The 17749-nt window shown below is 36.9% G+C and overlaps 1 protein-coding gene across 2 annotated transcripts in view; it reads left to right on the top strand.

Annotated features, from left to right (window-relative positions):
- Nucleotides 1-44: 44 nt before the first annotated feature.
- The window catches only part of ORC5 (origin recognition complex subunit 5), an 82576-nt gene continuing 64871 nt past the window's right edge, over nt 45-17749 (top strand). The window contains exons 1-5 of one of the 2 annotated variants that reach the window (XM_055283530.2): nt 45-254; nt 3832-3924; nt 7122-7322; nt 10182-10256; nt 12725-12836. In XM_055283530.2, coding sequence (XP_055139505.1) covers nt 183-254; nt 3832-3924; nt 7122-7322; nt 10182-10256; nt 12725-12836 — 553 coding nt within the window. In that variant the 5' untranslated portion in view covers nt 45-182. Of the gene's footprint in view, nt 611-3831; nt 3925-7121; nt 7323-10181; nt 10257-12724; nt 12837-17749 lie in introns of both variants that reach the window. The other variant, XM_063642094.1, reaches the window with a different exon arrangement.

The following is a 17749-nucleotide window of genomic DNA, read 5'->3' as shown; positions in this document are numbered from 1 at the left end:
CGGCGGCGACGCTCGGCGTACGGGCTGCCGTCACGCCGCAGCCCGGCAGCGCCGGCTCCTCCCACGACGCAGCGGGTCCGGTTTCCGGCGGGAGCGTGGGCCGCCAGACTCGGGAGAGGCTACCTCTCGTGTAAGGGTCCTGTGGACTGGCTGCAGTGGCCTCTGCGGTGGTGCCCGCCAGAATGCCCCACTTGGAAAACGTGGTGCTTTGTCGCGAGTCTCAAGTGTCCACCTTGCAGTCCTTGTTTGGAGAGGTATTGTAGTTAAACTGTCTTCCAGATCCTGGAGGCAGGCGTTTCGGTAGTCTTGCGACCTGTTCCAATATTTTTTTTTCGTGTTTGGATTGAGGGCCAAAAGGCCGTTTTTACGTTAAATAGGGGTGTTGTGGTTCTGTACTGCTCCTTCACCCACAGTGTCTTCCGAATATTGAAGAGGAGACTGTCTGAAAAGGACCGGCCTGCACTATAGGACGTTGCCTAAGACGTGTTTGACACACGCCACACTTTTGAGAAGTTTGCCCACATTAGCTCCTAGAAGTTGCTTATTATCTTACGCCAGCCCAATGACATTTATGTAACAGATGTGTTTGCAGAGTGTTATTTATTCAAATGTAAGTTCACACGTTTCTGTGCGGTAGTTGGAGTGAGTCCAGTGTAGAGAGGTGGTCGCTTTCAAGGCCACTAAGGGCCAAAGCAATGCTTCAGGTTTAAAAGTTTACTGGCTTTTCCAGAATTGTAAGAGTCCCGAAGAGGTCTAGGGTAAACTTTTCTCCTTAACTGATAGTTAGTTCACAGGATGCCCTAGAGAGGAGTTTGTCTTCTCTGGATGAACATAGATACGTAGGAAGTCCTTTCAATAGGCAGAGGGTAGCATTCACCAATTCAAAATTTAACCTATTTTTGACTATTTTCTGGTGGTCTTTGATGTGCTTTTTGATTCGGACTCAATCAGAATTGGAATTAATCAAACTTGGATCTTACCTGCGAAGAGAGTGAATCAGAATTTAGGGTCATACTCATACCCCCATCTTCTGGTTTGCTTAAGTACAGTCATGCGTTGCTGCCACTTAATGAGGGGGATACGTCCTGAGAAATGCATCGTTAGGCAATTTAATCCCTGTGAATATCAGAAAGTGTATTTACACAAACCTAGATTGTGTAGCCTGCTATACACCTAGGCTGTATGGGGTAGCCTGTTCCTCCTAGGCTATAAACCTCTACAGCGGTGCTACTATACTGAATACTGTAGGCAGTTGTAACACAGTGATAAGTCTGCATCTAAACGTATCTAAACATAGAAAAGGTACAGTGAAAATAGGGTATTATAATCTTATGAGACCACTGTGATCCATCTTTGAACACGTGACTGTACTTTCATCCAACTAGAAATACTGCATGGCAATTTGAGGTGGCCTGTGAAGCATTAGTGGAAAAGTACTACCCTCTGTCTAAAGGGGTGCATTATTTAGGGAAGTTAGAGGTCAACCACTGCATCTTCAATTAATTTTCTATTTATAATGCTTTCAATTATAGTTATGTTATTACTGGAGCATTTTCTTGATTATGTTCTCTGCATTTCATCTCTGGAACGCAGATCACTCCAGCCAGAAATGCTCCTGCTGAAAAAGAACGTTGGCAAATAGGGATGAGTAGTATTGACTTAGTGGTGGATCATAGAAGGGTTTTTGACCTTTGCTCTTAATGAAAATTATGTTTAACAATATTTTAATATCAGTTTTCTTCAAGGTGCTGTGCATGTGGGAAATACAAAGAACTGTAGCAAAGAAATATAAAAAATTGGTTCATGTTTGTAAGAAGACTCATTTGTTCAATAAATAAATATTTACTGAGCACCTTTTCTGTGTCAGGCACTAGCTTATTGCAGTTTATGTTAACGAGATTTATAAAGGTGAAAGGTTAAATAACAGGGGAACAGTTCAATATAATTTTAGGTCACAATAGGAAAGATGTTTAAGGTATTATTAGGCAACAACATGTAATGGATAGCAGAGATACTTAGCAACATGCATTTAATTCTTGAAACAGAATTTTTTGTTTTTGTTTTTTGAGACAGGGTTTGGCTTTCTTTCCCAGGCTGGAGTGCAGTGGCATGATCTTGGCTCACTACAGTCTCTGCCTCCCAGGCTCAAGCAATCCGCCCACCTCAGCCTCCAAGTAGCTGGGACCACAGGTGTGTGCCGCCAAGCCTGGCTATTTTTATGTTTTTTGTAGAGATGGAGTTTCACTGTATTTCCCAGGTGAACTCCTGAACTCAAGTGATCTGCCTGCCTTGGCCTCCCAAAGTGTTGGGATCACAGGCGTTAGCCACTGCACCCTGCTGAGACAGAATTTTTGAGCCAGTTAATTTATATGATTGTTACATATAAACTTTAGAAAAAGATTCATGTATTACATTACCTATTCATTTCCAGTAAATTTTTAGTCTATTTTTAGCCGTTGAGCTGCTTTTGCCATAGCTGTATGCCATTTAGAAAGTCTTTTTCCTGCGTAAATCTGAGCCCCTGATTTGTCTTGTAAAAGGAAATGTTTAACTTAGTGACTTGAATGTAATAAATGTTTGTGACTGTTGCTGTAATCGATGATAATTAATAGAGACTCAACTTTCTGATAGAAATTGCATAATCCCATTTTCTTGTAATTATTTAAAAAAATGTATTATTAAAAGATAGGCCAGGCGCAGTGGCTCACACCTGTAATCCCAGCACTTTGGGAGGCCCAGGCAGACAGATCACAATGTCAGGAGTTTGAGACCAGCCTGACCAACATGGTGAAACCTCGTCTTAACTAAAAATACAAAAATTAGCTGGGCGTGGTGGCATGTGCCTGTAATCCCATCTACTCAGGAGGCTGAGGCTGGAGAATCACTTGAATTCGGGAGGCAGAGGTTGAAGTGAGCCGAGATTGCGCCATTGCACTCCAGCCTGGGTGACAGGGTGAGACTCCATCTCAAAAAAAAAAAAAAGAGCATTATTAAAAAATAACCCAATTTTCCTGTAATTATTTTAAAAATGTAGACTATAATTTCCTCCAAAGTAGATAATGTCTTTTACTGATATTTGTACTCTTCAGTACCTCATGGTTTTCAGCATTTAGTAGGTATCTAATGAAAGTGTTCATTTAAGGAATGAAGTATAAGTATTTGTAGTATTAACTAGACCAGAGAGACCTTTGACAATATTTACTTTTCTCTAAGCTGCTAACTTAATGTACTGCAGGAGGATCTTGCAAATATGTATTTTGAAATAAATGCTGTGCAGATTTTATTAGTGTTTTATGTGATCTAATGTATGCATTTATGCCAGCATCAGTGAGTATGCATAGTTCAGAAGTAGTCTATAAGTTTTCCTAAGAATGAGGACCCTTGAAATTCCTTTTAATCTTTTGATTATATGTACTTAATTTCATAGCATTAAAATGTATAGTGAAGTTGTGGCATCCCAGGAGATAAGAGTCTTTAAGAAGGAGTAATATAAAAATGGAGTATGAACAAAATTGTTCTTGAAAAATCTCTTAAATCTGCTATGAAGTTGAAAATACAGGTTTGTGTATGTAAACCTGTATGATAATAAAAAATATATATAGTATGTAATAAAATATGCCAAATATGTTACAGAAATTTTAATTTCATAACAAAGTGCTTAAGAGTTGAATTCAAGTAGGTTCAAAGTGTGTTGACGCATCCACAATATGCTCACTGTTAGGGATTTGGATTGAATATTTAACTTTTCCACATACAACTTTCTCACAAGTTGATAAGTATTTATTTTCTATTTTGTATGTGCAGCCTCATATTTATCTTTTCTCTCATTAGAGACATCATTTCAGCTTTCCATCCATTTTTATTTATGGACATACTGCCAGTGGAAAGACCTATGTAACACAAACGTTGTTGAAAACTTTAGAGGTAAGAATAAAAATATTAAATATTTCTTTGCCATTCTTAATGTATAATATTGGTACTGATAATTGTGAATCTCCATAAATGCAAAATTGAACATGCCACCTTTACATTGCCCTTCTTCCCATATTATCTTTCTCCATGAATGATCTACTATCATTGACACAGTTGTCCAAACTTACACTTTCTTAACTTTTTCCTCATCTTCCCTCATTTAGTAAATCACATCAATAAACTTAGTCTGTTGCTTCACATTCTTAAAATCATGTCTCCATCTACCTTTAATCCTAGCCATTGCTGCTAGGATTTTCATTTACCATTGTTTTTTTCCATGTATTTCTATAAGTCTCTTATTAGCAATCTTCACCCAGCAGCTAGGCCATGCAAATCTTACTTAATATCTTCAGGACAGTGTTCAAGTAATTCGCCCAATATATAAGACGTTTCATGAGCTGAATTTATCTTTCATAACACAGTGGTTAAGAGTTTGGGTTGTGGAGTCTGGCAGACTCATTTTCCTTTTTGGATTCACCAGTTAGTGCTTTCTCCATCTGCAAAGTTGGCTCATAGTGACAACATTTGGGATTAAGAGAATTAAATGTTAATACATGGAAAGTGCTTTCTGCAGTACATAGTGCATAGTAAGCACTCAATAAAGGTTAGCTGCTATTATTGATGAGTATTGCCATACTCCCTTTCATATCCTAAACCAGAGATGGGCAGTCTTTTTCTTAAGGGCCAGATAACTAACATTTTCTGCGTGTGGACCACGTAGTTTCTGTCTCACCTACTTGACTCTGCTGTATCGTGAAAGCAGCTATGGGCATTCTCTATGTGAATGGGCATGACTGTGTTTCAAAGCAACAGTATGTACAAAAACAGGTGGCTAGCCCACAGGCTTTGGCTTGCTAATCCCGTCCTCCTCTAGCGCTGAGGATGCATGTTTAGGATAGCATGCTGAACTGTGTACAGTTCCTGCTCTCTTACTTTCAAGCCATGGCACATGTTGCTCCCTTACTTGGAATGGCTTTCCTGTACTCGCTCTTCCTGTTGCTTGGCAAATGCTTATTTATTTTGCCAGATTTTCTTCTACTTATACTCTACAAGGTCTTTCCTGATCCTCTAGGCTGTATCAGATGCCCCCCCGTTTTGTAACCTTAGCACCCTGTGCTTAATTCTGTCATAATATGTAGCCCTGTCAGCTATGATTTTGTTTTTATGTTTCCCTGGCTTTAGATTGTGAGTTTCTTGAAATTATCCCTATCACCAAGCACATTACTTGGCACTATTAACTTGTGGATTTCAGCTTATTAAGTTGTGGATTCCAGCTTTTGGTCCCAAAGATTATCTGTGCATTTTAAAAACACATATGCCTGGGCTGTATGCTAGACTTCAGGATCTGAGTGTACAAGGTCTTGGTCCAGGCATTTGCATTTCAGAACCCCCTGAATGAAGTGCCCCCAAAATATACGTTGAATAAAAGCAATAAAACCCAATAAGGAAGTTTCATATTTAAGGGCTGTATTCCATTTTTTATCACATTGTAGTTTCTGCTGTTACTTAATCAGTGTAATATATGATTATTGTTACTACTTCTGATACAGGGACTCAGACAGGCACTTAGAATATGCTGCCTTTAAAGGTCATGGATAGCACAAATGCTGTAAGCAAGACACTATGCATAGCAGAGATGTTGTGAACTTTTGTTCATAAAGGATAGTAAAGGAGTGAGAGAGAAGTGATTTAGCAAGTGCTGGTGAAACTGTCCCCAAGTAAGTTTAATGTGGCTTTAGTGACACTGTTTTTCAGAGAAAGAAAAGCCTTCTTATTGGATAAAGTTCATAAAATCACTAAAAATAGTTACCAATTCTATTATTTGTGCCAAATGCCACAAGTTATCTTCCTCAGAATGAATCTGCTTTTGTGATCTTATTTTGAGGATAGACTGTATTTGTGAGCAAGTCTCATTTGTGTCCTTATTACTTCTGGAGTTAACTCATTTTGATATTTTGATAGTTTTTTAAATGAAAGGCTAGTTTTTTTGTTTTGTTTTGTTTTGTTTTTAAATGCGGTCTTGCTCTATTGCCCAGGTTGGAGTGCAGTGGTATGATCACAGCTCATTGCAGCCATGAATTCCTGGGCTCTAGTGATACTGCCACCTCAGCCTCCCAAACAGCTGGGCCTATAGACGTGCTCCAGCAGGCCTGTCTAATTTTTTTTATTTATTTAAAGATGGAGTCTCACTGTGTTTCCCAGGCTGATCTTGAACTCCTGGGGTCAAATGATCCTCCCACCCCTCCTAAAGCCCTGGGATTACAGGCAGGAGCCATATGCCTAGCAAAGAGCTAGTGCTTACAGTCCTCATAGGAGGATTGCTATGGTTTCTAACTCTTAAAATTCTTTTTTTTTTTGACTTGGTAAACGTTTATTCAAGGATGTTATATTAAAGTTATAAGTGTGAAATTCCTATTAAGAATTTTAACATTCAAATGTACTTAGATTTCTTTCTTTTTTTTTTTTTTAATAGAGACAGGGTCTCACTATGTTGCCCTGGCTGGTCTTGTACTCCTGACCCAAAGCCTTGGGATTACAGATATGAGCCACTATGCCTGGCTGATTTCTTTATAAGAATTCTTTATAGGAAAATACAAGTTTGCTTTGAATTTCCATAAGAAAGAAATGGCAAGCTGAAATAAATAATCGAAGTGAGTTTAATGAAGGGACAATTTTATAAAGATTGAGGAAATTTTATGGGAATCACTAAGGGATGATGGTACACCAGGGCCTTTACCACCTCTAGGCCTGAAGGGACCATAGAAAGGAGCCCTTATTGGAACCAAACAAGAGGTGTAGCCTTAGAAGAGGGGTTGTCCAACTTGATCTTTGGTAGAAGAGTATCCACTGCCAAACTAGGGCCACTGAGGGGTCATGGTGGGAGTCAAGGAAATCAATATCCAAACTTCTCTCCCACCGTTCTCCCTTAGTCTCCTGCTGTTTTTTTCCATTGGCTTCTCCATCCAGAGCCAGAAAATAAGAGAGTCCAGGTGATGTAATTCTGTAGCTGTCAGGCTCTTGGGGCATGGAGTGGGTTTGGTGGGATATAGATTTAGAAAGGCAAATGGAGAAAATCCAGCACAGCCATTATTGTGTCTGTGTGTTTGTGTTTTCTTCTTTACTTACAGTGTTTTGGTTTTCATTTTCAGCTCCCACATGTCTTTGTGAATTGTGTTGAATGCTTTACCTTGAGGCTGCTTTTGGAACAAATTTTAAGCAAATTGAATCATCTTAGTTCTTCAGAGGATGGATGTTCTACTGAAATAACCTGTGAAACATTTAATGACTTTGTTCGCTTGTTTAAACAAGTAACCACAGCTGAAAATCTCAAAGGTCAGACTGTATATATCGTAAGTAATTTCATTTGATTAGATCATCTCTTATCTTATCTTGGAAACTGATAATTTATTAGATCAATTTTCATATATTTGTTTTGAGTCTCGTTGTGTACAGTGCTCTGTGCCAGGCACTTTTAGTATACAGAAATGTATTAAACATATTCCTTATCCAAGGGAAGCTTCATTTAATAGAAAAGATATAACACATGCATATGACTACATGCAGAATGTGATAAGGGATTGTCACCAGATGCAAAGTATTGACTGTGTGTGTCCAATACAGCTTCATGAGGTATTAGCATTTGAGACAGACCTAAATGAATCAGAGTGTTCTAGGAAGAAATTGAAGTAGAAGAATTTCAGATAGAATTATACAAGTAAAGGCATGCAGCTGAAAATGGAGGCCAGAGAGTACCAAATAGTCTAGTTTTAGTGGGTTATAAAATATGAAGGGAGAAAAAGAAGACTGGAAGATAGGTTGAGGCAGATCATGGAAGGTCTAGAAAACTATACTAAAGCACTTTATTTAATTTCTTAGGGAGTGGATAGGAGATAGTAAAGACTTTAGAGCAACAAATATGCCTGGTTACTCTGAAGGCATGTTAAAATGATCATCTTTGGAATTGGATAAGAACTACCCAAGACTGAATAGTTTATAAAGGAAAGAGATTTAATTGACTTAGAGTTCAGCATGGCTGGGGAGGCCTCAGGAAACTTATAATCGGCAGAAGGCAAAGGGGAAGCAAGGCACCTGCTTCACGAAGTAGAAGGAAGGAGAAGCTCCTTATAAAATCGTCAGATCAGATGTGAACTCACTATCACAAGAACAGCATGGGGGAGCCACCCCCAAGATTCATTTACCTCCACCTGGTCTCTCCCTTGACACATGGGGATTATGGAGGTTACAAGTTAAGATGAGATTTGGATGGGGACACAAAGCCTGACCACACCAATCCACACTTGGCCTCTCCCAAATCTCTTGTCGGTTTCACATTTCAAAGCCAACTATGGCTTCCCAGTAGTCCCCCAAAGTCTTAACTCATTCCAGCTTAATTAACCCAAAAGTCCAAGTCCAAAGTCTCATCTGAGATAAGGCAAGTCCCTTCCACCTATGAGCCTGTAAAATCAAAAGCAAGTTAGTTACTCCCTAGATATAATGGAGATACAGGCAATGGGTAATTACAGTCTTTTCAAATGGGAGAAATTGGCCCAAACAAAGGGGCTGTAGGCCCCATGAAAGTCTGCAATCCAATAAGGCAGTCATTAGACTTTAAAGCTCCAAAATGATCTCCTTTGACTCCATGCCAAACATCCAGCCCACTGATGCAAGAGTGGGCTCCCACGGCCTCATGCAGCTCCACCTCTGTGGCTTTGCAGGGTAGAGTTGCCCTCTCTGCTGTTTTTACAGGCTGGCATTGAGTATCTGTGGCTTTTCCATGCACACAGTGCAAGCTGTTGAATCTACCATTCTGGGGTCTGGAGGATGGTGGCCCTCTTCTCATAGCTCCACTAGGCAGTGCCCCAGTGGGGACTCTGTGTGGGGGGTCCAACCCCACATTCCCCTTCTGTACTGCCCTAGTGGAGGTTCTCCATGAGGGCCCCGCACCTACAGCCAACTTCTGCCTGGACATCCAGGCATTTCTGTACATCCTCTGAAATCTAGGCAGAGGTTCCCAAACGTTAATTCTTGATTTCTGTGCACCTACAGGCCCCACATGTAAGCTACCAAAGCTTGGGGCTTGCACCCTCTGAAGCAATGGCCTGAGCTGTACGCTGGCCCCTTTTAGCCATGTTCTGAGACTGCACAAAGCAGCAAGGCCCTGGCCCACGAAACCATTTTTGCCTCTTAGGCCTCTGGGCCTGTAATGGGATGGGCTGCCATGTGAAGACCTTGGAGACATTTTCCCCATTGTCTTGACTGTTAACGTTTGGCTCCTTGTTACTTATGCAAATTTCTGCAGCTGGCTTGAATTTCTCCCCAGAAAATGGGTTTTTTCTTTTCTACCTCATGGTCTGGCCACAGATTTTCCAAAGTTTTATGCTCTGCTTCCCTTTTAAATATAAGTTCCAGTTTTAGATAATCTCTTTGTGAATGCATGTGACTGAATGCTTTCAGAATCAGCCAGGTCACCTGTTGAATGCTTTGCTCCTTAGAAATTTCTTCCACCAGATACCCTAAATCATCTTTCTCAAGTTCAAAGTTCCACAGATCTCTAGGGCAGGGGCAAAATGCCACCCTTCTCTTTGCTAAAGCAAAGCAAGAGTCACTTTTATTCCCTGTTCCCAATTAGTTCCCCATGTCCATCTATGACCACCTCAGTCTGTACTTCATTGTCCATATCACTATCAACATTTTGGTCAAAGCCACCCAACAAGTCTCTAGGAAGTTCCAAACTTTCCCACTTCTTCCTGTCTTCTGAGCCCTCCAACCTGTTCCAACCTCTGCTTGTTACCCAGTTGCTATAACAGACTACCAAGCACTGGGTAATTTATAAAGAAAAGACATTTATTTCTCACAGTTGTGGAGGTTAGGAAGTCAAAGATTGAGGTCTCTGCATCTGGCAAGGGCCTTCTTGCTGCCTTCTCTCATGATGAAAGGTAGAAGTACAAGAGAGGATGAGAGTGAGCAAGAGGTGACAGAAGTCCCTTTTATAACAAAGCCATTCTTTCAATAACCCACTCCCTTGATAACAATAACAGAGCCCTCATGACTTAATCATCTTTTATGCAGCTCCACTTCCCAATACTGCCACACTGGGGATTAAGTTCCAACACATGAACTTTGGGGGACATAATCAAATCATGTCATTTTTAAAGGCTTTGTAAATGCATTTCTTTTTGTTTTTTTTTTTGTTTGTTTGTTTTTTAAAGGTTCTAGATAAAGCAGAGTATCTAAGAGATATGGAAGCAAATCTTTTGCCTGGATTTCTTAGATTACAAGAATTGGTAAGTAATGTGAGAAAGTGCTTTTTCCCCACAACTTAATCAATGGATTGTGTTGTAAAATTTTTTCATTTTGCTATTTGATAGGTGAGAATTAGTATTTTAATATAATTTTAGTTTGCATTTCTTTTATCAGTAAAGCTCAGTGTTTTTTTCATAGTAAAATCAGTTGGTGATTTTATAGCATTTATTCTTCAATTATTTTAGCTTTTTCTCTGTAATTATGAAGTCACTGCTTTCTATTAAAAGTTTTTAGATGTTGCTAGAATAAATAATGGCAGAGGGCCAGACTTGAAAATCTCAAGGATTTTAAAATTTTCTTTGCATTTCAAAATAAGGATAATCTAAAATAAGAATAACATGGCTATTCTGGATCATCTGGATTTCTATCTTATAACCACTCAGTGTCAGCGTTTACTTTTGTATTTCAGTTTACTCTTGTGTTGGCTTCACAAAGTACAGTAAGTCCTCACTTAACATCTCAGTCGATTCTTGGAAACTGCAACTTTAAGTGAAACAGCGTACAGCAGGTTCTTCCTTACCTTCAGCGTCATTTCGTTATAACATTGTTGAGGAAAAACAATTGGTTTCATTATATGTTGCACTTAAAGTCATAGTTTCCCAGAACCTATCAACAACATTAAGCTTAGGGTTACTAATTAATTCTACTGTGATTGTCATGGCCCAATAAGAAAAGGACAGGGGTGGACTTACTAGGCATTTGTGTCAGGTGAAAGCCAAATAATATTACAGATGAAACAGGGTTTTGTAATAGTTTGAATAAGGAAAATTGGTGAGGGAAATAGCTGTGGTTGTTTCCAGGTGGAACCATATTCACCATATTCACAAAGGGAATAAAGATTTAGTTTGAGCAAAACAATACTGTTCAATATATTCAGTTAATATTAATTTAAATTTTGTTGGTTTTATAGTTTGTATTTACAAATTTATTTTGGTTTTATAATTTTGTAAGTGCTTTGAGCATAAGCAATTTATACCTACCTAATTTTATGTTTGTATGTATTAAAGTATTACGTAATACTATAATAAAGTAAATACTTGGGGAGAAGTGCTTAAAGCATTTCTGCCTTTCAAAGTTAAATACATTTCTCAAGTTTGAGAATCTGCTAGAAGTTTAGAGAGGCCACTGAGATCACTGTGTGCCCAGGGCTGACTCCTGAAGTTTACTTTTAGTAATAGTTGAGGGAGGAGAGGTATAGAGAGGACAGGATAGTAAGTGTAGCTATTGGTGGCCTATTCTGGAAGTTAACCTCACACAGTCTTGCTTTTCTTGGTTTCATTAACTCTTGACATTTTATTACTGAGACTCAAGATCTGTCTTCTTTGAGTAGATGTCTACTCATTTCCTATTTCCTTTCCTTTTATTTATTTGTTTCATTTGTATTTGCAGGTTTTTGCATACTCATCCACTATTTCCTGTTGCTTTGCTCTAGAACTCACCATCTGGTATCCAGAGTGCATTATTGTCTTCTTGCCTTTTCAGTGTAGATCACCTTGTGTTTTCCTCCTTATGCCCAGTAATGGTGATCATGCATCCCTTCACAACAATTAGGACGTTTCACCATTTTTTAGTTTCAATTATAGAAACTGAAGAAAATTAAAAGGTTTAGAGTAATCTCAGCTGAACTGGAAAAGAGAATTGTTTTGACATTTCTGGAAACATGCTTGATTTTTAAAAATGTATTTCATTTGAGAGAAATCTGGCAAAAGCATTTCTCTTTTTTTATAGTAAGTATTTATCTAAGTAAAAGGAAGTTTAAAATATGTTGGATATCATATATACTGAAAGTACTTACCAGATGAATAGATGAGAACATTACCAATTTAAAATCTTTCTGCCCAATAAATATCCTCTTCTTTTTAGCCTCTCAATATATTTAAACTGATTTTATAAAATGCTTTTAGATAATCATATTTTTATAGCAAAAACAATTCAATAATTTGTTATTAGGATTGTGATTAGGGCATGCTATTTTACCCCTATAGAAATAAATTCAGAGATTCTTAAAAAATCAGACCCAATATGATGGCTAATGCCTGTAATTCCAGCACTTTGAGAGGCTGAGGCAGGAGGATCGCTTGAGTCCAGGAGTTCAAGACCAGCCTGGGCAACATACAGAGATCCTGTTTTTACAAAAGATACAGAATTTAGCTGGGCATGGTGGCACATGTCTCAGCTACTTGAGAGGTATAGGAGGATCACTTATGCCTAGGAGGTTGAGGCCACAGTGAGCTGTGATTATGCCACTGCACTCCAGCTTGGGTGCGTGACAGTTTGCAAATGGATGACCTCCTTGATTAGGTTTTCTAAATATGGTTTATTAATATGCAAATAATTTGTTATAGGTTAGAACTTTGGGGGATTTATTTGAAAGAAAAATCCAAATGGAAATACTGCTCTGATTAAGATTTTTAAATGCAAAGTTACTTTTATTTCTTTCTTTTTACAGGCTGACAGAAATGTGACTGTTCTCTTTCTCAGTGAAATTGTTTGGGAAAAGTTTCGTCCAAATACTGGATGCTTTGAGCCGTTTGTCTTATATTTCCCTGATTACAGCATAGGTAAACCTTAAAACATTTTTTTGGCAAATGATATGTATGCAGGAGAATAGTTTTTGTTGTTTGAAAGATTAAACTAGCATATTCAAATGGGAATACTTTGATATTCCCATTTGATATTCAAATGGGAGTTATAAAAAATGTTGATATTCAAATGGGAATATCAAAGTATTAAACTGTTAAGGTTTGCTGCCAGTCTCAAATAAGATGTTTGTATTTCTGCACTTATAAAATTTTTATTTTGGAACTGTGAGAGGTTATTGTATAATTACTAAATTTTTTTGGATGAGCAGCTCTCATATTTGTGCTAATGTATCTTCATTTTTTTAGTCAGTACATTAAGATGTATGTATATTGTGATTATGACGTCTGTACAAATAATCAGACTAGACTTGTAAAGCATTTTAAGAGTGTTGAAATCTTCATTTACCGTATACTTTGGTTGAGTACCATGTTGTGCTTATATCTTTTGATTTTATAAATCTCATTTTCTTTACTGTAACTCATACAGTACCAGTTACCAGCCCTTGTGTTTCTTATTTTCTTGGGGGCTCTATTTAATCTTAAATTTCATAGATCCTGATGATTTTGGTCTTTGGAAGAACACAATAGCTTTTTGTGTTGCTGAATAGCTTTGTGGATTAAGACTGGGCTGTCATACAGAGATGATACTTGGGATTCAGAGATTATAACTGTGAAGTATAAGATGGTTAGCAGTCTATAAAAAAATAGCATTCCATGACCTTGGCCTCATTAACACTATCCCTCTGAACTAATCAGCTGTAAACATACCTTAAGATTAACACATTTTTGTCTGTTTTCACCAGAACAGCAGTCAAATAACACCTTCTGTCATAGCTAATTAGCTGAGTTTTTTTTTTTTAAACAGCAACCCAAAATAGTTGGAGGCTTTATTGTCATTAATTTCTCATCTATAAAAATCCCAAAATAAAAAAGGGTAGGAGGAAAAGTGATAAAGGATTTTATTTAAAAAAAAAAAAAAAAAAAGCTGTGTACCTATGTCAGCACTGTTCATAGTTCAGTTTTTTCATGACCCATTTTAAGTACTGAAAAATTATTTAGAATTTAAGAAAATTATAAAAATTGATTTTATACATTTCAGTCAAGTTGAATTAATGTAAGTATAGAATTAAATTTTAAAAATTCTATAATTTAAATTTATAGATTTAAAATTTAAAAAGTAAAGATACAAAGCAGCATAGATGAGAGTTTGAGGACAAAAGTAAATAAAATGGTCTTACTAATTTTAGTGAGTATAGGATAATAGATTTTTGCAAAGTATATAATAATGGAGCCAAGTTAAATTCTGATTATTAAATTTTAGGGCATTTTACATATTGATTTTTTTTTTTTTTTTTAAGCAAAAACACTGTAGTCAGACAAAAAGCCATTCAGAAGGGGAACATTAATTGATAAGTTGAAATTATGGTTAAATGTGGAACCAGGGCAAAGAGATTATCTAAGTGGTTAGTGTTATCTTGTCATAATAACTTGAAACATGTCATTTTCAGGAATATGGTGTCTGATTTTAAGGACCACTCTCCTCTTAGCAGTTATGGCTAAGAGCCCAATTTGGAAGTCTTGTTTTCTAGTCTTTACCTCATGCAGACTACTCATCTTTCAATGATGGATATTTTTTCTTTAGAGAGATTATAATGCACTTGATTAGGTTTTTGGTTTAGTTATTGTGTCACTTTGGATAGATTAAATTATGTTCTGATAACAATCTGAAATTTAGTGACTTACAGTTTCCTACCTAAGAACATTTGTACTGCTGTTGTCTTACATTTTACTTCCATATTTATTATAAACCATGTAATACTCTATCAATTATAAACCTCAACTATTATTATAAACCTCAGATACTAAATATTATTATTTTGGCTTTAAAAAATAACAGGACAAGAAAGAAAATAACTTTTATTGTTTATCCTGCTGGGGATTTGTTGAGTTCTTAAGTTTGTGGGTGTATAGTTTCATCAGCTTTGGAAAAATTTCAGGCAGTATTTCTTCAAATATTTTGTCTGCCCCCCCTCACCTTTTCTTCTCTTTTTTGTGTGGGATTGCATTATAGGTATGTTAGAGCACTTTATATTGTCCCACTGAAAGTCTCTTTATTTAAATTTTAAATCTTTTTGTGTATGTGTTTTATTTGGGATTGTTTTTTGTTTCTATGTCTTTAAGTTCACTGATTTTTTTTTTTTTTTTACTAGTGTCTAGTGGGCAGCTAATCTAATCCTGTAGAATTTTTCATTACTGATCTCATTATGCTTTTATTTTCTTTTATATCCTTGAGCATATGAGCATACTTATGATAGTTGTTTTAATTTTCTTGTGTACTAATTCAGTTACCTCTTTTGTTTTGGGTTTGTTCCCACTGACTAATTTTTCTCCATCTTGGGTATCCATTATGCTTTTTCATGTGTCTAGTAGTTTTTGATTGAATTATAGACATTGTGTTTTTTGTTGTGTTTTGGACTTTTTCTCATTAGCATTTTTAATTACTTACAGATACAGTTGACCCTTTTAAGGCTATTTTTAAGCTTTTTTTGGAGAGATGATCCAGAGTAGCCATTATTCCAGGGCTAATTTTAGCTCTACTTCTAAGACATAGTTTTTCTGGAATCTCTACTGAATGCCCTGTATGTTTAGCATGGTCTCTGCCTTCTGACTAGTGGCAACATGAAAAATTCACAGCCCTGTGTGAATTCTGGGAATTGACATATAGCTCTCCAATAATTGTTTTTTCCCTAAAAGTTGTTCTTGCATGGCTAGGGTTTTACCCTATGCATACACAGATTGATATTAAGCTAAGACTTGAGGGGAACACCTGTACAGATTTCTGGAGTTCTTTTTTGGCATAGCTTCCTCCTCTCGGGTACTCTGCCCTGCAAATTCTAGCTACCTCAGCTCCCTCAGCTCTGGTCTCTGTCTCCTCAACTCAGTAGGATAAATGAGCTCCTTTTGGAACTCTCCTTGTACCACAGTCTTAAAATTACTTCTTGTTAGAAAGCGTGGCTGATGGTAGGACTCACCTTATTTGTTTACCTTTTCTCAGGTATTACGGTCCGTTACTGCCATTTGTTTGATATTTGAAAATAGTTGTTTTCTGTAGTGTGTCCAGTTTTTAATTGATTATTAGGGGAGGGTATTTCTGGATGCTCCCACTCCCGCACAACTGGAAGCAGAAGTCTCTCTCCAAGTTAGGAATGGCTTTTCTTTGCACATTAGCCTATACTTGGATAGTGAAATTTTAAGACCCAAGGAGACAACCAGTGGGTTTCTCCTACCCTTTATTTACTACCTGATGATACACTGTTTTCAGCTTTCTGTTATAGATGGGATTTTTTTTCCATGAATTTGAATAGTCCTAGACTATTAGAGCTGACATGACTTGGTTATTATAGAATTATACTCTGAGATTTTTGTCTGTAGTCTATAAACAAGTTGCTGGGTTACTTTTACAGCAACACCGTGAGGATTCCAATTCTTATAAGACTTTCATCAGGGCTGAAATGGGCCGGTGATAACATCTAATCAACTGTCTTATGGGGTACAGAGAGCCACCTGTAAGGAATACCTAGATGGAGATGTTCAAGGGGTACTTAGAAGTGCAATCTGAGCTGGAGACTCAACAGTTTTCCAAGTTTTCTTAGCCATTCATTTATAGAAGTTTGTTGTTGTTGTTGTTGTTTTGCTTTATGTATGTTCATCTCTGTGATCATTTATCTCTTCCTTCCATCTCTCTTTTCTTACATCCATCCAGTTAGTTGGTAGGTTTTATAGGTAGATGTCTTTGTTTCTAAGTTTTATGGTACCTTTTAGAAATTTTCAATATATTAACTATTTTCCCATGCCTACTTAAGAAAACTTAGTGACATTATATTTAAAGTTTGCTGTTAGAATGTAAAAGTACATAGACTCCAAAGGGAAGTTTTGGCTTTTATTTTTTTTTCAGCAGTTTTGAAATAAAAAAGCAAATTCAGTAACAGTGTCTCATCTAGTATCCATTCAGGATAATATTCTAAGTATAAAACTAGGCTTTGAAATTTTTTTTTGTCAACTTCTGTGTTTAAATATTCCTTAATAGAGCTATTTCTAAACTTCTGTTTATAGATTTTCAGATAGTTCATATATATTTTTTGATCTTGTACCTGCGTCTAATTGATTGGCAGGCACAAGAGTGGTTAAAATCAAGGGCCAATGGTAAATGGCCTGGCTAAAAATACTAACTTACTGGGAACCTTAAACAAAAGGAAATTGACATGATTAGAATATCCTGGAAGAGTTTTTACCTGTAATATTTGCAAAAAACTTGAGCCCTCTAGAACTATGTTTAAAGTTCTAGTCATATGCAAAGAGCTCTTAACTAAGAAGTCTAAGGAGACCATTGCGCCAAGAAGTCAGAGGATCTTACAGTAAGAAATGAATGACTAATTGATTCCTGTATTATGACTGGGAAATTTTGAATAATATATGGTTGTTTACCTTTACATTTTACTGTGTTTCTAAAATATTATTTCCAGCAGGATAAAGTATAAGGTTAGGACTCTTAATATGATATTTTATAAAGAGTCTGAGATATGATAGAAGTAAAGATATCAAAGTTGTAGGGAGAAAATATGTTTTATAAAAGGAGAATAACTAAGGACTAGGATCAGGTGATGATTATTGTAAAACAATTCTTTTCATTTTACAAAACATGAAGAGCATTTTCTAGTTTGTTGGCAGTTTATGTACTATCCCCTTTTTTTCTAGTTGATTTACTTAATAGGAAGAAAAACTAGAATCTACAGTATTTTTTCCCTTGTTACTGATTTTGCCAGTAATAAGGTTCTTGAGATTTTCTTTAGATGTCATTGTTTTCTATTTGTCTTAGTATTTAATAATTTTTT

Source organism: Symphalangus syndactylus, chromosome 6, assembly GCF_028878055.3.
Source record: "Symphalangus syndactylus isolate Jambi chromosome 6, NHGRI_mSymSyn1-v2.1_pri, whole genome shotgun sequence".
NCBI lineage: Eukaryota > Metazoa > Chordata > Mammalia > Primates > Hylobatidae > Symphalangus > Symphalangus syndactylus.
Note: the sequence above shows the minus strand (reverse complement) of the source record. Positions and strands in the feature narration are given on the sequence as shown.